We start from the raw sequence: 22,755 nt of genomic DNA, 5'->3' as shown, positions 1-22,755 counted from the left end.
AAAATACAGCATACATTCTGTATTTTCATGGAGCCAACAGCGCCATGAAGAAAACAGATTGGGTCACATGATAAAAGGGCTCTCAATGGAGGAGTAACTTTCAATATGGTGATCCAACAAGGCAGATAATACATAAATAATACATACCAAGAGGAAATCAAAGATGTCAATCTATAGAGAAAACATGTTCTATTCAATGGGAACGGCATACACAAAGGCCCAGGGGAGGCTGTTAGGTTGCTGTGTTCAAGGAATGGAAAAATTAGTGTAGTTGAAGGATTGTGAGTGACTGAGGGGCAAGATATGGATGAGAAAGACAGAGTCTTGCAGAGGCAGCAAAATTGAGATTTTACTCAAACCAGAAGGGTTCTTAATGTTCATATGACCACATATGTACTCATACATTTGGAAACACCTAAACCATATGAGTTGTAATACAAACGATTACTATTACATATCAGGACTTTTATCTTGAAAGTAAAGGATTTTCTCCCATTATCACACAACTGAATGAAGTAGCAGAATACAGGGATTAAGATTCACACAGTTTGGGGATAAATCAGAGCTCTATCACTCATCATATGACTTTCTAGGGCCTCAATTTTATCATCTGAAAATGAACATAACGAATACAATCCTTTGTTTTCTTTACCTCGCAGAGCTGTTATATGGAACAATTAGTCATATGTAAATACTCCATAAAGAGTTAATTCCCTTGAAAGAGATAAATTCTATCTTGTGAGTATACTTATAGAATAGAATATTCTGTGATGGATTTTGATGGGATGTATTACATGTTTCTGCTATAGTAACCACAGAGTCAACTTTCAGTATCCCTACTAACTGATAAAATTATTTAGGTAATACAAAATTTGTTTTAGTTCCTCTGAAACAGATTATATTTTACAGCATATTGGCTTTAAAATTATGTTTAGCCAAGTTCCTTTTTTTTTTGATATTTAATTTATTTATTCATGAGACACAGAGAGAGAGAGGCAGAGACATAGGCAGAGGGAGAAATAGGCTCTCTCTAGGGAGCCTGATGTGGGACTCAATCCCAAGACCCCAGGACCACAATCCAAGCCAAAGGCAGACACTCAACCACTGAGGTACCCAGGTGCCTCTAAGCCAAGTTCTTACATAATTTGCAGGCCTCTGAAAGTGAAAATTTTTAAAACTTAACTCATTATCCCTCCATGGCAGCCTTGCTCTCATGTGCCTTTGTTGGCAATAAACTGTGCACCCATACCCAGAGTAGAAATAGTTCAACTCTGTGCCCTTTATCCCTACTCCCAACCAATCACCAAGACCTCTCACTTCTAACTTAGACATATCTTATAAATTTAGGCCCTTCCCTCCCATTTCTCTAGACTTATCTTCCTTGGAAACCTCATCACCTATCTGGGGGACTAACAATTGCTATTATTTCTGGAGTATGCACTATGTGCCAGGCACTGTTCTAAACCCTTTATAATCTTCAGATTGCCCCATGAAGAAAGTACTGTTAATTACTTATAATTTATAAATGGGAAAACCAAGGCATAGAGTGTTTGAGCACCCTTTTCAAGGCCATAAAGCTAATAAACAGCAGAGCCCACATTAGACCCGCCCAACTCCCCCCATCCCCAGGGAGTCTGAATGCCAGGTTCCATGTCACCTCACTCTGACTTCCCTCCACATTACTGCCACAAAATTATCATCTAAAATGAATCTGATCTTGTCATTTCTCCGCTTTTAGTAATATCCTATTAGCCCATCATTGCCTTCCAGACACACTTCCTAACATGAAAATTAAGGGCCTTTACCACTCAGCCCTAACTACCTTTCTCACCTATCATCTGATCCCATAATCAATCCATTGTCCTGTAGACCTGGTGCCCTGAGATTTTCACCGCATCATGTCCCGGCCTCCCTGCCTCTGCAAATGCTATTTTTTCTACTTGAAAAGACACTCCGCAGGGGTCCTAGGTAGTGCAGTTGGTTAAGTTCTGACTCTTGGTTTAGGTTCAGGTCCTGATCTCAGGGTCATGAGATCTAACCCCATGTTGAGCTCTGTGCTCAGTATGGAGTCTTTTTGAGACTCTCTCTGCCCCTCCTCCCTACACACATTTTCATAAATAAATAAATAAATAAATAAATAGATAAATAAATAAATAAATAAGAAACTCCCTCATTTCTCTGCCTGTGGCAATCTGACTTCAAGATACAGACCAGGATGTGAGGGCGATCTGGCTGCAACATCTGTCACCCCATTGATCGCCAGGGTTGATTCGGCTGATCTGGCTAGCTAGGCGGGTGTCCCCTTCCTCCCTCACAGCTCCATGTGCGACCCTCCCGAAGCTGAGCGCTCGGTGGAAGAGGACGACCATCCCCGATAGAGGAGGACCGTTCTTCGGTCAAGGGTATACGAGTAGCTGCATGCACTCCCCTGCTAGAACCTCCAAACAAGCTCTCAAGATACAGACCAAATGACACTGGACCTCAGCTTTACCATTATACAATGAGCATAATAATTATTCTTTTCCTCATCTTACAAGGAAACTATCAGGGCCAAATAATATGTAAAAACTTTGTAAGACCAAAGTACTTACATGTGGTAGGGCATAAGCAAAGCTATTCAACTGTAAGGTTTTACACTCTTTCCTACTCCTTCGAAGGAGAAAGGATTTGTAGCCTTCCTTTCCTTGGACTGTCAAGATAAAAATGGGAAGCAGAAAGGAGATATTCAATCAGTCAAAATGTCCTACAATTTTGAGGGTTTGAATTGAAAAGGGGGGGTTACTGAGATATTTTTGGATGTACAGCTTGATATCAGTAAGAAAGATGAGGAAAAATTTAAGGTGGTTTGGATATGTTTTAAATATTTCCCTTATCATGTCTTCTCAAGAGAGATACAAATAGTTTTTCAAATGGTTTTGGGGTTTCTGACTGATGTTTCTTTGATAGCGGTGTCAATATAAGACCACCATACACATGGGATTTATACAGCCCACTCTTGTGGGTGTAAGTCCCTCTGTGATTCCACCATGCAGGTAGAATTTGTCTGCTTGCAATGAACCATGTTCATCCCCCTCTTCTGGTGTAACTTGCTGTATATCACAACGTCCCATTAACATGAGTTACACACACCATACACACACACCTTCCCTACCTCAAACATAGATCATGAGAGTCTCAATGACAGGGATTAAATAATATTTACCTTCATATTCCTAACATCTTCCATCGTTCTTAGTCCTGGTTGCCTGAAGAGATGGAAATCCCAAGACAAGGGAAGGGTCCAGTTCACTTTTCCTCTTCTAACTCCTTTTTTTAAAAGATATCCACAGAGAGAAGTCTTTATGTTCTTGTAGTTCATTTGTCAGTTCTACTATTTGCCAGAAGCAACTCTTTACAGAAAAGGAGAAGAGGATTTCACCAGGAGATGAGAAGTCTAAGGCCTAAGGCCATGTCTGCTGTCATCAGCCAGCGAGTTTCCTTAGATAGATCAGGCCAAGTCCTGAGCTTCAGTCCCTCACTAGCAAATGAGAAATCTAGACTCAATGGTCTTTATGGATTTTTAAGGTCTAAAATTCAATGATCTCTTAGTAATACTTGGCCCCACATGTCTTTGTAGGAATTAGGGGGCATGGGACAGAAAAAAACAGAAAATTCTGGGAGGGAGAGGTTTTCATTTCACTTGAGTTTCTGTTTCCTTGGACCACTTCTGTCCCTTCTTGCTCTCCTCAGCAGAAAGCTCTGTTCTTCATACCTGATTAGGTGTCTCGGAAAGAGACAAAGGCCAGAGAGGATGCAAAATGATTTGCAAAGAAGCCAAAAGGGGAATTCTGTAACTGTGTATTTTTCCACTCTGTTCTAATTTAAAACCACTTACAAGTGACAATTCCCAACCCGAGGCAGGTGCCATGTGGTAGCTCATTATACCCTCGGGACCCCGTGTAAATCTTTTTTCTGAGAACAGCTATTGTCTTCCAAGGAAAAGCTTTTAGCATAATGGCAGGCTGAATAGAACATTGCTTTTGTGAGAATATTTTTAAGAAAAAGAAAAAGAGAAAGGTATTCTTTAAGGACTACAAATGCAGCTCCTGGCCTCCCCTACTTCAGGCCCCCCGGAAAGAACAGTGTGTGAGCCAGAGGAGGCCGTGGCGGTGGAGGGAGATGATCTCACCTCCAGAGACTACAAAGGTTACGCTCTGCTCTTTTTGGTTATAACTGTAGGGTGGAGGTGTCTCCAGTTGCAAAAATAGCAGGTCCACCCCCTCCCATCCACCTTTGTTGTTTCCTGACTTCTCAGGAGTCAGTGAGTCAGTCAGTGACGAGTTGCTTCAAGAATGAGAGTTTCTAACAAGAGAATGCCATTTTTCCCCACAGAAAATTCTTCTCAACTAACTTGTGAGAACAGTCAAGACAATCTTATTTGTTTTTTGATTTGATTGTTTTTTTTGGTTTTTTTTTAGAGAGAGAGCATAAGAGAAGTAGGGGCAGAGGGAGATGATGAGAGATTTGAAAGGAAGAGGGGGAGGGCAGGGGGAAGGAGGGCCAGGGGAGAGAGAAGGAATCTCAAGCAGACTTCCTGCTGAGCTTGGAGCCCAACACCAGGCTCAGTCCCACAAGCCCGAGATCAAGACCTGAGACTAAAGCAAGAATCAGACACTCAACCAACTGAGCCATCCAGGTGCCCCAAGACAATATTGTTAGAGAATCTGAATACATCAATGTCCAAAAGAAGGAGGAATTTGGCAATAAAGCTCCTGAAAAAAGATGAAGCATCCATCACAGAGACATAGCTCCCCAACTAGAGACACAGCTCCCCAAATTAAAAAGGGACCCAACTTTCTCTGGGTTGAAATGGTAATTTAGAAAATGAGGTCATGGGGGAAATGTGGAAAAAATGGAAAAGTAAACAAAATGATGGCAGTCTTTAAGAATCAGTGTGTCCTGTTTGTGCACCTTTCTGAGGAATCTCCAAGGTACGACAGATTCTTTTTTTTTTTTTTTTAACATTGCACTTTTAATTATTCTTGAGAATAATAATTCACTGAGAGAGGGGCAGATACATAGGCAGAGGGAAAAGCAGGCTCCCTGCGAGGAGCCCGATGCAGGACTCAGTCCCAGGACTCTGGGATCCTGACCTGAGCCAAAGGCACCCAGGCGACCCGAGGGCAGATTCTGAAGGACAGGGCCACCTTGGAACTGTGGGCTAGTGGTCTGGGGTCTCCTCCCTGAGCAACCACTTACCACCCTGGTGGCCTCCGGCAGCTTATTCACCCAAAGCCAGCTTTAACTCAGCCATTTGCAAAATAGAGATTATGATGAACGTAGGAAGGTCTGTGACAATAGAGGCGGCCCTTCTGCAAGAAGCAGAAAGCAGGCCTGGTTGGGGAAATGGCTGAGCCTCAGAGACACAGGACCATTCTCCTCTCTGGGTTTCTCACTCACTTCCACTAGGATTTGAGTAAGCAATGACCTTCAGTGCAAATCCAAAAAGAAGACTACACACACACATACAATCCATGAAAAGTACATAAACTTTAGAAAATATGACTTCTCTACTCTCTATTTTGAAGTTGCATATTCAAAGCATCTGTTAATCAAAGTACCTATTAATATACAATGTATGAAGGATCTAACCATGCTAAGTGTAATTATGCCAGAACACCATTAGCAGAGGGAGCCTAGTCTCAGAAAGCATTAAAAACAACTTCCTGGATCCATCTCACCTGCCAAACCTGTCCCCAGACCTGCTCAGGTGATACCCTCTGCTCCAACCTGGTGGAGCCTCTGCAGTGTTCTTTTGGATGCTGTTTACTCCTCACTCAACATTCTGCTCTACAAATCCCAAATGTTCAGGGCTCCTCTGACATCTGGAATCCTACCAGGTAGAAAGGGCCTTGACCTGGTAATTCTCCAGGGCCTCATCCGCTAAGATCCTGAAGCTAGAATAAGCTGTTAGTCCTTTTGTAACGGTTCCTTTTATCATCCATTTCACTTCAAGCCTGTCTCCTCCGTAATGATCTCAGGGACAATTTCTCAGACAACTTCCCTGTTCACTGTCCCACTGAAAAGGGCAGAGAGTGACTTTGCTCTTGGAGCTCTGCCAGCATTTTGGCTCTGAGGTGTGAAGTGAGTATTTTCCCCTGGGAGCACAGAGAGGAGGCACTGGTCCTCAATTCTCCAGACAGCCGTAAAAGATGCACCAGGGAAACTGGGCTACCACTGAGCTGAAAATATATTTATCAAGAAAATAAAGCTAAATGTTTCCAGGAAAATATCTGCTTAAAAAAATGCTTTTAAAAAATAAAGCAAGCCAAATTAATCCTTCTTGGAGACTCTCTGGAGCCCAGGTCCCAGGAAGGAATAAAAGTAATCAATAAATTATCCTCAGTAACCCCTAGGTCTGGGATTTTCAGTCCAACCTCTACAGGAACCAGCCTTGAGCAAGGGGTCTTCTCCCTGGGTCCCAGAGCCACGCTGTTATTTCTTGGGTTTCTAAAATCAGAAAGAAGTGATAATCCTACACCATGGAAAGAAAGTCTTTTGGTGCACAAATAGCTCTGTATGAAGTCTGAGTGGCAGCTGCTGCACCAGAAACTACCCAAATCACAGCAAAACACACTGTAGAATGACAAGGGCCTCATCCTGGGAGGGAGGAAGCCGGGGAGACAATTGGAGCTCACCAGGAGAGAGGCCTGCCTGCAGGAGAGTCTTGAGCTCCTGGCTCATTTGCTACTTTTTTCCATCCTAAAAGTTTAGATATATGTATATTACCTTGCTGAGGAAGTTGTTTATTCTGTAGCCCAGTATCTAGAGCCTATAGTCTGAGATTATGTCCCCAGCCCTACAGCCCAGCCACTCAATCTCAGCTCTGTACTGGGATGTGAGGGGTCTGAATCTTCTCTTCCCCTCTGCCTTCCTGTCACAATATCAGAAACAGCCTCCATGAAAAGGTTTCCACTGGGTTAGGAAAGGAAAAATAAAATTCACTGTGAGCAGGAAGAGGATAATATGTTTATTTGTAGTCAACTTAGTGTGAACTGCTTTAACAACATTAACAACGAAGCTGGCTTCTAATAATGTCAGGATATGAAGTAGGGAGGAAGGAAAGTTCTGGTTCTGAGCGGAATATGAACACCTGTTCAAATGACTGTGTTAGGACATCCTTTGTGTGTATGGACTCTCAAATCAGAATAACAAAATCAGAAACCAACCAGGAGCCACCACGAACTAGGGAGGGTAGTTAATTCTCTGAGCTTCCACTTACCTCAACTGTAAAATGGATGACTTCAGTCACCATTACAAAGAAAGATACCAATACCGAGCAGCTGCACGGTGCATACAAATAGACTTTCAGTGTTCAAGCAAGGTAAGTTGCCACTCCTCTAAGCATGACTTGGCAGAGGAGGAGGGTAGTGCAGTCAGGGCACCAGTCTTTGTCATATTTACCTGTGTGACCTCAGATTAATTCCAATTACACAACTTGCAGGGCCCTTTGCAAAATGAAAATGTAGGGCTTCTTGTGGAAAAAGTTTTAAAGAATTGAAGCAAAGTGCACGGCCCTTCTAAGCATGGGACGTGTACCATTGTGTATTTGGCACACCTATGAAGAAGGGCTCTCATTCATCCTCTTTTGTGGCACAGAGCTCCAATTTCCTCTGGGTCCAGCTCAATGATTGTCACTTGCAAGTCTACTGTGCCTCAAGGAGAATGAACAGCATTCATGGCACCATCATCTGGGTCCTCCCCACATCTTTCCAGGATATTCCTCCTTTTTAAAAAAATATTATAATTATTTATTTGAGAGAGAGAGAGGGGGGGGAGAGAGAGAGAGAGAGAGAGAGAGAGAGAGAGAGAGAGAGAGAAAACACAGCAAGGGGAGGGGAGAGGGAGAAGCATATTTCCTGCTGGGCTGGAAGCCCAATACAGTGCTCCATCCCAGAATGCTGGGATCATGACCTAAGCAAAAAGCAGAGGCTTAACAACTGAACCACCTAGGCAACCCAGAAAACTTCTTAAGATAAACAACAGCTGACATATCAGTACTTTTAGAAAAATATTTATCTACTAATTGAGAGAAAGAAAGAGAGAGAGAGAGAAGGAGAAAGAGAAGGGGGGAGGAGCAGAGGGAGAAGGAGATGGAGAATCCCCAAGCAGACTCCCTGCTGAGCATGGAGCGCAATGCAGGGCTCCATCCCAGCACCCTGAGATCATGACCTGAACCCAAACCAAGAGCCAGCTGTTCAACCAACTGAGCCACCCAAGCACCCCTCAGCACACGTTTAAGAGAGAAAACTCATAAGAGCACACATTTATGATTACTAATCTTATGTTAGTAGACAGAAACCAGACTCCTGTGATTCACATAGGGTATGCTAAGATTTCTTTTTTTATTAACTGAACTATTTCAGAGTGCCAAATTATTTAAGGATTTTTACCATGTTTTAAGTCCTCTCCTTAAAGTAGGAATGATCTTTCTAGTTATGACACCAACAAAAGCACCAGTGTCAGCGTACCCAAAAATGTGAAAGCAGAGGCAGCTCCATCCCATAATTATATGTTGGGTTCTTTCCTAGTTCCTATTTAGAAACTAAAGCTTCAGACCACAGGCTTACACAGATCTACTTTCTTACATAAATAATCATCCAGTGAAGGTCGTGCTGGAAGGATTGCCGTCTCTAACTTCCAAGAACTGCTCATGTGCAAGCAGAGGACTCCGTGACTGTTAAAGAAATTGCTCTTAAATTCATGAAACACGTAAGAGAATTTTCGGAAAATCCCTTATTATTCATTAAAGTATTTTAGGGCCTCATTAATTCAGATGGGATAATCAGTTGTTGATTAGCCAGGTTGTTAAGCATCCATTGTCAGATGCTGATGGGGTATGAGAAATTACATTTCGTATCCACCAAAGAGTCACCTGAAAGTGGTTAGCACTTCATCAGATATGGCTGCATCTTCTGGGGATAAATTAGCCAGATTTTTACTCCCCAGTCTTTTTTTTCATCTCACAAACTTTTCTGTATTGCAAAACAGCCTTCATTCTGTTTAGTTTTGCCTAAAATATGTCAAAAGCCAACTTTAAAGGCTAATTGGTTACAGGTAAGTCACACTAATGTTCAGGGCTCTAAGATTTCGGGGGTACGTGTGTGTGTGTGTGTGTGTGTGTGTGTGTGTGTGTGTGTGTTTGGTTTGACAGTTCTTGGCTAGAGCCTCCTCCACATTGTCAGCCCTTCAAATCCAAATGGTATTCAATCTCAAGCAGATTCTTCATCCAGGGCTCCAAAACTCAACTTTCTTCCTTTCCAGCCCTTGTCTGACCTTGGGAGCAGTATAACAGCAGTGAGCATGGGCAGAAGAGGCCCTGACTGAAAAATGTGACTCCAGTCTTGGTTCTGTTTTAGGAGAGGAAGTGACTGTCGCTAGTAAACTGTTCTCATTTACAAAAAGTCTTCCTCTCCCTGACAGTTTGCAATTTATTTTTTCTCCCTTTACCAAAAGGGCAATGTTAATATTTACCCTTTGCATTGTACCAAGAGTGGGAAGTACATTTCTAAAACGACAGACCACTCCCCAACCCTTTGTGAAGCTTCTGACCTCAACAGGACAGGGATCATCCAAGGCTGTGAGGACACCCCACGACCACCAAATCTTCAAAGAGCGTTGTCATTTTTTACTCACGGAACTGCTCCAGATGGTCAGAGCTACTGGACTCAGGCATGGCTGTGATGGTCACCAATGGACACGAATTCCCTCCCAACGTCTGGCAGAGAACCTCCTGGCGGAAGTAGATTTGCTTGCGGTTCACACTTTTTTCCAGGATATCAAGGTGAGTCTGGAGCAGAGATGAAACAGAAGTGATTATTATTCATGAAATCTTTTGACAATAATAATAGAAAATAGCAACAGAGCTTATCTTCATTTATCTCCTTCTAGGTTAGGCATACTTTTGTTCACCTAGTGTACCTGATATTGGGCATTAAGTGATTAACAACAGGGCTATTCCTATTTGCTAGGAGAAGTTCAGGGAGGCTGAACAGGAAACACAATTTTTGCACATCTTCACAATAGAATATCTGTTTTCGAGTGGCACTGAAACAAAGAAGGCAGGGCATACAGCATGTTTCCCATCACAGAGGGATATAAAGGATGTGGGCATGAAGAGAGAGCACAACCAGGACACTTGGGAACATGAGACAGAGAGCTTCAGCAGCACGTATCACTTTAGAACCAAGCAATATAAAGAGTGTTGTAAGCAGGGATCCCTGGGTGGCACAGCAGTTTAGCTCCTGCCTTTGCCCCAGGGTGCGATCCTGGAAACCTAGGATCGAATCCCACGTCGGGCTCCCGGTGCATGGAGTCTGCTTCTCCCTCTGCCTGTGTCTCTGCCTCTCTCTCTCTCTCTCTCTGTGTGACTATCATAAAAAAAAAAAATTAAAAGAGTGTTGTAAGCACATTAAAGGATAATACAAAGCACTGATCCAGGTGGGATGCTAGGTAAAGAGAACAGTGAACTAGTAGTGATTATTTTTTCTACCCTACCTTCCCATTCACTCATTTAAAGCACAGAAAGATACAGAAATGGGATAGTCATTGAAACTAAGACTCATCAATCTTTAAGACCTCCAACTATATTTTCTCTAGTTTGAACAGTGGGATTGATCAGAAAAAGAGATTAAGAGAGTTCCTCCCACCCATACTGCACACCCTGACAACAGTGACATAGTCACCTCGACTGTGAGAGAGTAACTAGAGAGAGAAGCTTCCCCCTCCAGCACAAGAACATTAGTGTACTAAACTTATCCTTCCTGCTGAGGAGCTAAAGTTTTCACCATAATCAAGAAGGTATTATGGCCAAGGAGAAACTGCCCACCTTGTTTTTTTGACAAATAACATGCCTCCTAGATAAATAAAATAAACATGAAACCTATGAAAAAAAAATATTCATAAGACATATCATTGAAAAGGGAGCAGTGCCCTCAAAAAGTAAAGGATGTGCTTACATGCAGAAAGGACTTACTATGAAAGTGGTCAGCAGACTAAGGGCTCCCCCAAAGATCCATGCCCTAATCTTCCAAACTCGTAAATATGTTACCTTCCGTGGCAAAAGTGACTTTGTGGATATATTTAGGATTAAGGTCAGCTTGAGATGGGGAAGTTATACCACATTATTCAGCTGGGGCCTATCTAATCACAAGTGCTTAAAAGCAGGGAACTTGTCCCATCTGCAGAGAACCAGAGATGGTAGCATGAGAAGGACTCAGGATGCCATTGTTGGCTTTGAAGATGAAGGAAGCAGGTCAAAAGCCAAGGAACATGGTTTCCTTTAAAAACTGGAAAAGGCAAGAAAATGGATTCTTCTCCAATAGTCTCCAGAAGGAATGTGGCCCCAATACCTTGAATTTGTCCCAGTATGACTCATGTTGAACTTCTAACTTAAAGAGTATAAAACAAAACAAAACAAAAGATTATTGTTTGAGCCATTAAGTTTGTGATAATTTGTTCCATCAGTAACAGAAAAGTAATATACAAGTAAACAAGAAAAAGAATTTTCTAAACTAAGTAAAAATCCTAGCAATTGGGTAAAAGTAGACTAAAACCTACTTGTACTCTATTAAAATATCTGAGTTGCAAGGAGAAAGAAAAAAAATCCCAAGGAAAGAAAATATTACCAGATCATTCTCTGTAACCTTTCTTCTAGCCTCAGGGATATCTGAAAATTTGACCCTGAGTTATATACTCTTTACAATTGAAACCCCAAATCATCTACCCCCACATAGCCTACTGACTTTATTATTCCCTGTCTGTCTCAACATAACTATACTAGTCTAGGTAACTCTTGCCTAGAAAAATATAAATCACAAATAAATTTATTGTTAGTTCCAAGAACATCTCATCAACTCTTCAACAGAAAGCTACAACTGACTCTTTGATCCAAGACCTTTAGAGCTCCTCTCCTCAAGATTTTTGTCTTACAGTATCCCTCAATCTTAAACCACTGTATCATCATCTTTACCCAATGCTAATCAAGCCCCCACATTAAAAAAATACATTCTCTTAAACAAGACTTTAAAGATTTAATAAATATCTTACCTTCTCCCTTCCCTCTTTGAGGTAGTATCAAGTCTCTGTTACATTCTTCCTTGCAGGTATATTAGTTTACTTTCACTGTTATAACAAATTACCACAAATTTAGTGGACAGAGGCAACACAGATTAATTGTCTTATGTTTCTGGAGGTCCAAAGTCCAAAATGGGCCTTACTGGGCAAAAGCCCAGGTGTTAGAAAAGCTACACTCCCTCTTGGGGCTCCAGAGGATAATTTATTCCCTTGCCTTTACCAGCACCTAGAAGTCACTTGCATTCCTTGCCTCATGGTGCCTTCCTCCATCCCCAATGCCAGCAATCCCATCAATCCCACCTCTGCTTCCACAGTTACATCTCCTCCTCTGATCCTGACTCTTCTGTCTTATTCTTTCTTGTTTAAGGATCTTGTGATTTCCAAACAGGAGAACCTCTCCATCTCAAGACCCTTAACTTGATCACATCTGCAAAATCTCTTGTACCATGTAAAGGAATATCTTCACAAGTTCCAGGGATTAAGATATGAACATCATTGGTGTGTGTGTGGGGGGAGGGGCATTGTTCTGCCCAACACACCAAGGTAAGCAAAAAAATTAACATCTGTCTTAGAAACAGGTTGCTCTGGTGATATTTCTGAATCAGCATTTGACACAATACTAGGTAACAGAATTAGAAGGACTGTGTCTATCCCGTATTTAAGAGGAGAATTCAACTGATACCCATGTACCAAACCAAACCTTTGTACTTCATTCTTGTGATTGTTCATTGAGCAGTGAGTATCAGATATCATTGAGATTCACTGCATGGGAGATTGGAGGGTAGTCTCACACCTCTGAGAAGATAAGGTGACTAAGTATATATACACAAACACACTTAATTAAAAGGCCTATGTAGGGCAGCCTGGGTGGCTCAGAAGTTTAGTGCCACCTTCAGCCCAAGGCGTGATCTTGGAAACGTGGGATCGAGTCCCATGTCAGGTTCCCTGCATGGACCCTGCTTCTCCCTCTATCTGTGTCTCTGCCTCTCACTGCCTCTCTCTGTCTCTCTCTGTGTCTCTCATGAATAAATAAATAAAATCTTTAAAAAAAGAAAGAAAGAAAAAGGCCTATGTAACCAGCTAGGTATGAAAGTAGAAGAAAACCCAGGGCTAATGGCTTTCCTAGGCTAGGGTTAGGTTCATCTCTCATGATCACACACACCCTTAGTCAAGTGTGACTGGGGCAAAAGGATCCATGCCTGGGAGCCCAGAGATCTTCACTAAGCCCTTTGCTGATTTCTTGCCCTATATCCTTTCTCGGGGATAAGTAAATTTTTCCCTGGGAAAGTCTAGTGTGTGTTTGCCAATCTAACTAAAATCAGCACCACTGTTCCTTACTGAGCATAATAGGGGGTTGTGTGTACAATTAGGATTATTTTTAAAAAGTAAGTATATGTGTTTGTGTGTGTAGATAAATCTACACATATACATATATGTACACACAAAAAAAGTCATATGTGAGTCATACTTCCTTCTGCAATACTAGATGCCAGAGAAAAAGGAGTATTCTTAGTGTTTGAAAGTAGAAAAGATTGCTATCACTGCCTTGATTCACTGGTTAACCTAGAACTAGCCAAGTATTTGCTCACAAACACATGTGGCATACGTGCTCAGATGGGCAAGAGCTCAGAAAACACATCACCTTATTTTTACTGAAAATAATAACTTGAAGACATACTTCAGCTGCCCCAAAATCAAACTAAGAAACAATATAATCGGATAGTCCAGTTAAACAAGGTTTGAGTCAACATGACTATTGAAAACATGGTTACTACATAATACAAACATAAAATACAAATATACAAATATAAAATAATAATATAGTATATAAAGCACATTTAAATATAATATGAACATAACAAAAATATAATATAGAAATATAATAGTGCCACTATAAAAAATACTTATGTAGGGAGAAAAATAAAGATTATCAAATCATAATATCGTCATCCAGTTCTAAAATGAAATTAAAAAGAAATGTGCAGTTACCGGTCAGAATGTCTAAAATTAACAACAAAGAAGACAACAGATGGTGAGAATGCAGGAAAAGGGGAACCCTCTTACACTGCTGGTGGGAATGCAAACTGGTGCAGCTATTCTGAAAAACAGTATGGAGGTTCCTAAAAAGTTAAAAATAGAGCTACCCTACAACTCAGCAATTACACTAATAGGTATTTGTCCAAAGGATACAAATACAGTGATTTGAAGGGGCACCTGCACCCTAATGTTTATAGCGGCAACATCCACAATAGCCAAACTATGGAAAGAGCCCAGATGTCCATCAATAGATAAATGGATAGAGAAGATGTAGTACACACACACACACACACGCGCGCACACACACACACATACACACACACTGGAATATTACTCAGCCAATAAAAAGAAACCCTGCCATTTGCAATGACATGGATAGAACTTGAGGGTATTATACTAAATAAAAGTAAGCAAGAGAAAGACAAATACTGTATGATTTCACTCATATGTGGAATTTAAGAAACAAAACAGATTAACATAGGGGAAGGGAAGGAAAAATAAAATAAGATGAAAACAGAGGGAGCCAAATCATAGGAGACTCTTAACTATAGGAAACACACAGCGTTGTTGGAGGGGAGAGGGAGGGGAGGATGGGATAATTGGGGATGGGCATTAGGGAGGCCATGTGATGTAATGAGCACTGATAAATCAATGAATTCTACCTCTAAAACTAATTATACACTGTACATTAATTAAATCGAATTTAAATTTTAAAAGTTTTAAAAAGAGAGAGAGATGCAGGGATACGTGGGTGGCACAGTATCTGTTAGGAATCTGACTCTTGGTTTCTGCTTAGGTTCTGATCTTACAGTCACAGGATGGAGCCCTGCATCGATCTCTGAGCTCAACGCTGAGTCTGCTTGAGTTTCTCCCTCCTTTTCCCTCTGCCCCACCCTGAGCACATTCATATTCTCTCTCTCTCTCTCTCTCTCTCAATCTCTCTCCCTCCCTCTCTTAAATAAATAAATAAATCTTTTTAAAAAGAGATGTGCAGGAGAAGAATAAAGTAAAACAAAACAAGAACTTTTTAAATTTACATAGACATAGTGATATTATATAATCCTTGAGAATAGAAAGGCAATATATCAAGATGACTAAGAGGGTAGGCTCTTGCATCAAACTGCCTTGATTCAAATTTGGGCTGTGGATTCTAGAAAAGGTATGTAAATTCTGTACTTAGCTTCTTTGTGATTCAGTTTTCTTATCTTTCAAAGGGATATAAAAATACTCACCCAAATCAGTGCTTGCTATAATTTAGCCATATACTGTGTGTGAAAAGTGCCTATCATATAGGAAACAATGTTAGCTGATATTACTGATAGAGAAATATAGGCTCAAATACTTTTTTTTTAAGAATAAAAAGGGAAATGCAAGTAGACTTATAAACAGGAAGGGCAAAAAAAATCAAAGAAAATGTGGTTGGTCCATGTTGCATAAGAAAGAGAGAAAGGAAGGAAGGAAGGAAGGAAGGAAGGAAGGAAGGAAGGAAGAAGAAAGGAAGAAGGAAGGAACAAAGGAAGGGAGGAAGGAACAGAGGGAGGGAGGAAGGAAAGAAGTGAAGGAGGAAGAAAGGAAGCAAGAGAGGAAGGAAGGAAGTGAGGGAGGGAGTAAGGGAGGGAGGGAGGAAGTAAGGAAGGGAGGGAAGTAGGAAGGGAGACAGAAAGAAAAGAAAAGCAAAGAAGCATGGAAAATAGCATAAAATCAAAATGACAGAAGTAACATAAAAATTGTTATAAGTATAAATATATTAAACAATCTTATTAAATGATGAAAACATTCAGATTCGTTTTTTTAAAATCACATTGCATATTGTATATAAGAAGTACTTTGAGAGAAAGGAAAGATAATGTGTATGAAAAGCACTCCTAAATTATCTATTTTGTTTGCCTCCACTAAAATATTTTAGGACAGAAATATTGAAACTTAAAGGATAAGCAAACATAAATTAAAATAGGCATAGCAATCGTAATATATGACAAAGTCATATTTAAGACCAAGTACATTAAATAGGATTTAAAAATCTTATTTTGATAAAGGGCACGATTCACAATGAATATATAAAACCCATAAATCTTAAGAATCAAATAACATAGATTGAAATATACAACATAGAAATGGCAAAAGGGGGGGAATGGTACAAAGAGTGGGAGACTCTAATAAAGTGTTGAATAAATCAGCCGCACAAAAACAATGATATAGAATGTTTGAACAATATTGCTTTTATAGATAAATGTCAAACTTTGTCTTTACAGAAAACATTTTTTCTCAGATATCCATGAAACTGTAACAAAAATTAATCATATACAAGGCTTTTAAAAAATCTCCTAAGTTTTCCCCCAGGAAGTAAAAATTGTATAAACTACATTATCTGGCAACAATTAAATGAAATTAAGCATATGTAAAAATGATTTGAAATACAGCAAAAATCAAAACATTACAGAACAGAAAAATATCCTCCTGAGGGAAGCTCATGGAAGAAATTCATGTATGAAAAGAAAAAGTCAATATTAAATCAGTGTAATTAAAGTCCTGGTAGAAGGAGTAGACATCTGGTCTCCTGGGAAAGATGGCCAAGGATAAGTATGGAAATGTCCCTTTCAGGCTGTCAGCTATGTCGCTGCCATCCCTGGTAAAAGGGGAATTTCAGAACCTTAGTTAAAGGAACAAAAACAGTCATGAATTTAGGTAGGACTCTGTGATTGTAAACAAATTATTTTAATCACTTTCGTAAGTTTCTGGGTGAAAGATGCTCCCTATACTAGTTATTACTGAAATCCAGACTGAGTGACCCTTGCTTCACAATATTCTCAAGATTCCAGGTGCCCAAACTGGGAAAACACGATTCTCTTCCGCAGCATCTTCCCCAAATATATTCTGTAGGATGTTACTAAGTGCTGGGGTGTGGACAGGGAGGTGAAGGGGCGGGAAATTCACAGCCACAGCACCGGGAACATGATGAGTTAAAGAAAATGAAACTGCTTTCATGGCTACAGAGCTTTTCAGATTCTTCAATTCGCCAATATGCACCATGAGCCTAGAAGAAAAACTAGCACACAGTGCTTCATGAATTTATACGACCGTTACACTCCTTTTCTTTAAAGATCTTAAAGGATCTTTAAAAAAGATCTTAGGATACTGGAATGCTATAGAATATGCTTTGGAATATGCAATCTTTGCTGAATTGTTTCTATGAGGATTTTTTTTTTTTTCCATCAGAATCATTCATTTGACATTTCATTATGGCTGCAAGGTCCCTTATGGGATGGGTGGGAGCTGTGCGAGCCTTCTTAACAGAAGCACTGGCCATCATTTTGTGATGTCACAAGGTTACAAATAGGCCATAACTCTTTGGTGTCTGATGCCAAATCAAAAAAATAAAAAATAAAACCTAGCTTTTATAAATGATGTGTAGAAAGCAGATTCAGTCTACTGCAGAAGTCATCAAACATAATTAAGTACAAGAGAAAAAAGTCAAAAGAACCAAAACAAAAGCCTCATCGTGCCCATGAACACTGTCCTTCAACCACACTACCTTACAGATGGCAGCTACACTAGTGGTGTGCACCTCATAACATGCAGAGATGTCCAATCACTATGTCACACACCTGAAACGAATGTAACATTGTGCATCAACTCTACTCAACTAAATAAGAAAACATGCCCCCCAGCAGCAAATGTGGGAGGAAGCAAAGTTTCAAAGTTTTCTTCTACTATGAATTCTCTGTTAAAATTTTCAATTATTATATTTTTATGATTAATAATATTACAACCCAATCAATGCCTATCATATTTTAGCTTAAGTTCATTTCTGTAAACTGTACTTGTTCATGCCAACTACCTCCCTACACTCTTCAACAGAATCACTGCCCTGCTCCACCTGCCACCAAATATGCAACACCTCCATCCTTAGGGCATTATCCTGGCTCCAGACATACAGAAGACTTCCAGAAGTAAACCAATGATAAACTTCTGTGGGATTTCCTTTTTTGCAGAAATGAATCTTTGTTGTTCTCTGGAAAACAGTTTTGAGGTGAATGCTCCATCTCCATTTCAGGTCTAGCAGGGCCACGTGTAATTGGACATTGCTGGGATAAATGACGAGAGGAGCAGGCTTCTGAATGCACATGCCAATAACTAAGTATAACCACAGCTCCATAGAAGCCACAGGGGCAGGATTTTTACCATAAAAATGGGAATGAGTTCAAGGCATTATGGGAGCCCCAGGGAGACTGTCGTCGTCTTCTTCTTCTTCTTCTTCTTCTTCTTCTTCTTCTTCTTCTTGGCAATCTATTTTATTTTATTTTATTTTTAATAATAAATTTTTTTTTATTGGTGTTCAATTTGCCAACATACAGAATAACACCAAGTGCTCATCCTGTCAAGTGCCCCTCTCAGTGCCCATCACCCATTCACCCCCACCCCCCGCCCTCCTCCCCTTCCATCACCCCTAGTTCGTTTCCCAGAGTTAGGAGTCTTCATGTTCTGTCTCCCTTTCTGGTGCAGACACTCTGGAAAACTGTGTGGAGGTTCCTCAAAGAGTTAAAAACAGACCTGCCCTACGACCCAGCAAGTTCACTGCTGGGGATTTACCTCAAAGATGCAGATGCAATGAAACGCCGGGACACCTGCACCCCGATGTTTCTAGCAGCAATGTCCACAATAGCCAAACTGTGGAAGGAGCCTCGGTGTCCATCAAAAGATGAATGGATAAAGAAGATGTGGTTTATGTATACAATGGAATATTACTCAGGCATTGGAAATGACAAATACCCACCATTTGCTTCGACGTGGATGGAACTGGAGGGTATTATGCTGAGTGAAATAAGTCAACCGGAGAAGGACAAACATTATATGGTCTCATTCATTTGGGGAATATAAATAATAGTGAAAGGGAATAGAAGGGAAAGGAGACTGTCTTCTTAAAAGAAAATCCTACCTCTCCACGAAAGATGCCAGGCTGATAAGGAGGCTGCAGCCTCATGAGCACTTCTCCACAGGAGCCTGCTGCCCCCTTTCTCCTCTATCAACTACTACCTTAAAACTTCCAGAAAAGATTTCACTTGACCTCAGCAGGTTACCCCACCAATGGCTATTGATAAAGTGAGAAGCACCTGCACTTAAAATCATTTGTTTATCACTGTTATATCCTAAACTGCTATATTCTCTGTCCCCTTAATTCAGAAGAAAGCTCACCCCTAAGGAGATGGCCTATTTTATTTCTATTCCTCAGCTGTCACTTGAATACACTCATCGGAGACTGGAAGCCTTCTCATCACAAGAAAAGAACAAATGGCACCTATCAGCTAAATAAAAGCCATGGAGCATGCTGCCAGCATGTTCTAATGGGCTCTCTCAAACTACCCCAGTCTGCTAGTCTCACTCTCCCTATATTAAACAGACTTAACTTTAAGAAGGGTGAGAAATTATTCATCTCCAGGTATCTGCTCTTAGATTTGCTGATTAGAAAGAAAAGATGATGTTACTATCATTTTTACATTAAAAATAAATGAAGTTATATCACTGACAACTTGGAAAAGAGAGTAAAAAAATTATTTTCATCAACCACCCTAAGACAACCGTCAGTAGCCCTTGTATTTATTTCTTTTAGTCCTTTATTCAGATTTTTTACATGATTTTAATTTTATTATAAGTTACAGAATGAATATGTTCCCATCGGCTCAATGGAGAAAATGATCGCACACCATTATAAAAAAGAGAATAGGGACGCCTAGGTGGCTTAGCGGTTGGGTGTCTGTCTTCAGCTCAGGGCGTGACCCCGGGTCTGGGGATCGAGTCCCACATCGGGCTCCCTGCGAGGAGCCTGCTTCTCTCTCTGCCTGTGTCTCTGTCTCTGTCTCTGTCTCTCTCTCTCTCTCTCAAAAATAAATAAATCTTTTTAAAAAAGAGAGAATAAATGCTCTGATGCTTACCATCTAGTATCAATCACTACATGAATACACTTGGCTAACACTCTCCATGTATCATGTAATTTACCTCTCATAACAACCCATATAGTGAACATTTTTATATGTATGCTGAGCCCTTCTAAAAGATCACACAAATGACATTCTAATTTTCTCTTTTCTTTCCTTCTCCCATTCCTTTTTTCTTTCCCTACACTATACTCCATTTCATCTCTGAAGATAATAGTGGGTGCACCTGCCACCATACGTATGTATGTCTGCTGAGAAATCCTGCTCCAACTTTCAGAGCTTTATGTTCCACTGACATACGGACCCTACTTATGATCACTTTTCTTATCTCTTGCCAACTCATACAATTATACGTTCCCAGCAAGACCCTACTTCCTTGCCCTCTAAAATGTCCATTAGAAACTTTCTTGGGGCCCCTTTTTCAACCTTTACTACTGGCCATGTAGGGACAATCCACTATATAATCCAAAGACTTTAAACAAGTATTGCTAACACTTGAACCATCATTGCAATTATTGACAGCTTGATATGGATGGTTAAAATAGAATTCCATTTGCTTGCTTCATAATTATAATAATATTATATTTCTTTCTTTTTGCTTTATTTTAATACTATAATTTGGACAATTATCCAACAGAGTTCCTGGCAAGCATCTGGAAGATATCAATTTGAAAGAACTAAATGCTAATTCTCTGATTATAAGAGAATAATAAAATTTTTAAGTTGCAAAATTGTATTCACGTTGAAAAACATCCAATCCACATGTCCTCCACTATAAAAGTGTCTGTAATTATTAAACATAATCCATATTATAGGAGATTTACAAATTGTGAATTCCACATAGAAATGTATTTTCCACCCCTCAGCATCACCCTCCAAGTAACATGCAGTTAATTCTGCCCTTGGGGTATCATTCACATTTATTTTATCACTGATCTGTTGGAAGAAAAACTGCTTCTCCTTAGGACATGTCCAAAAATAAAAAGAAGTAGTGTGTACAATGGAATGTACTCATTGCATCCAGGATGGAAGAGATTTTTAAGAGAAGTCATAGAGGCAATTATAGTCTTAAACATAGAAAGAACAAAGACTATGCATCACTGGAAATGTAAAATCCAAAACGGACTATATACATCTTTCATTTTCAAGTAACAAATGTCTGTTCTGCTCATTTAGGAGAAACAAAAACATATTCCTTGTCCTTTGTCTCTTTTTCATTAACTCTCCTCAAACTTCCTTGGTGGGAAGAGATTCCTACTCAACAAACTAAGTAAAGAGGCAATAAGCATTGATTCACCAGATCTCTCCCTCCCTCTTGTGGATACCAGGGAACTCAGAGGGGAGGAGACACCTCTTTTCTCATATTTTTTGTCCCTCCTCAAGGCAAAATTATCCCCCCACACACTGACTCTACTGACTCCCAAGTTCTTTGTTGATTGGAAATTTCAGACCCTGTGGTCTGACAAGAGCACAAAAGGTAAGTGGATCCCAGAGGCATAAGCTGTGATGGACAGTAGCTATGACAACTTTAGCCCACTATTTAGAGGCACATGCAGCCAGCCACCAAGCTCTGTGGTTGTATAATCTCTGATAGTTGGCTGAAGTCATCCACCTGTGGTGTTTATCCGTAATACTGAGTGCCACAGATATGGATGGTTCAGCTGGATAGTGTTCCCCAAAGACAACCTCATTCTTTTCTTTGCTTTAATTGTTTATCTAAATTATATTTAGTTAACCTGTAGTATATTATTAGTTTCAGGGATAAATTTAGTGATTCATCAGTTGCATGTAACACCTAGTGCTCATTACATCACATACCCTCCTTAATGCCCATCACCTAGTTACCCTTCCCCAGACCCACCTCCCGTCCAGCCACTGTCAGTTTGTTTCTTAGAGTTAAGAATATACAATGGAATATTACTTGGCCATCAAAAAGAATGAAATCTTGCCATTTGCAACAATGTGAATGGAGCTAGAGGATATGACGCTAAGTGAAATCAGTCAGTCAGAGAAAGACAAATACTGTAAGATTTCACTCATAGCTGGAATTTAAGAAACAGAACAGATGAGCATAGGGGAATGGAAAAAAAATAAGATAAGCACAGAGAGGGAGCCAAACACAATCCCATTCATACCCCTGGATGCACTGATTGATTCTTGCAGGGTGCCTGCAAGTTGTTTCAAAGTCTGAAACTTTTTCAGCCAGGGCTTGACTGCATCTGGCTTCTTTCTTTAAGTTTCAGACTTTGAAACTGCTTGTAGGCACTTCACAAGAACCTGGCAAAGCATCCCAGGATAAGAATGGGACTGTGTTTGGAGAACAACACTATCCTGCTGAACCACATCCATGGCACTCAGTGTTACAGACAAAAACCATGGGTTGATGACTTGAACCCAACCCAATCAGACATTATACAACCATGTAACTTGATACTACAGGTACCTATAAGAGTAGACTGCAGCTATAGTAGCTACTGTATATCACAGCAGACAAGAACACTGATCTGATCCCAGAGCAGAACTTCTTCTGAATTTTTTTCTACAGAAGAGTAGAAAGGGTGGTACTTCAAAGGCTGGTGCTCTGTTCCCTGCTTGGCCACTAGCTAGATGCAACGTTCTAGTCCCCAGTGTTTGCATCGGTAAATGATGAGAGTGAATCAATTTCCCTAAC

At 40.3% G+C, this 22,755-nt stretch overlaps 1 protein-coding gene across 4 annotated transcripts in view; it reads right to left on the bottom strand.

The window, feature by feature from the left end:
• The window catches only part of AGBL1 (AGBL carboxypeptidase 1), a 697,725-nt gene that overhangs the window by 501,628 nt on the left and 173,342 nt on the right, over positions 1-22,755 (bottom strand). For all 4 annotated transcript variants that reach the window (XM_072737248.1, XM_026001309.2, XM_072737250.1 and 1 more), the window contains exon 17: positions 9,676-9,829. In XM_072737248.1, the coding sequence (XP_072593349.1) occupies positions 9,676-9,829 (154 nt within the window). The remainder of the gene's footprint in view (positions 1-9,675; positions 9,830-22,755) is intronic.

Source organism: Vulpes vulpes, chromosome 14 (assembly GCF_048418805.1).
Source record: "Vulpes vulpes isolate BD-2025 chromosome 14, VulVul3, whole genome shotgun sequence".
Lineage (NCBI taxonomy): Eukaryota > Metazoa > Chordata > Mammalia > Carnivora > Canidae > Vulpes > Vulpes vulpes.
The sequence above is the reverse complement of the archived record's forward strand: the minus strand, read 5'-3'. Positions and strand labels throughout refer to the sequence as shown.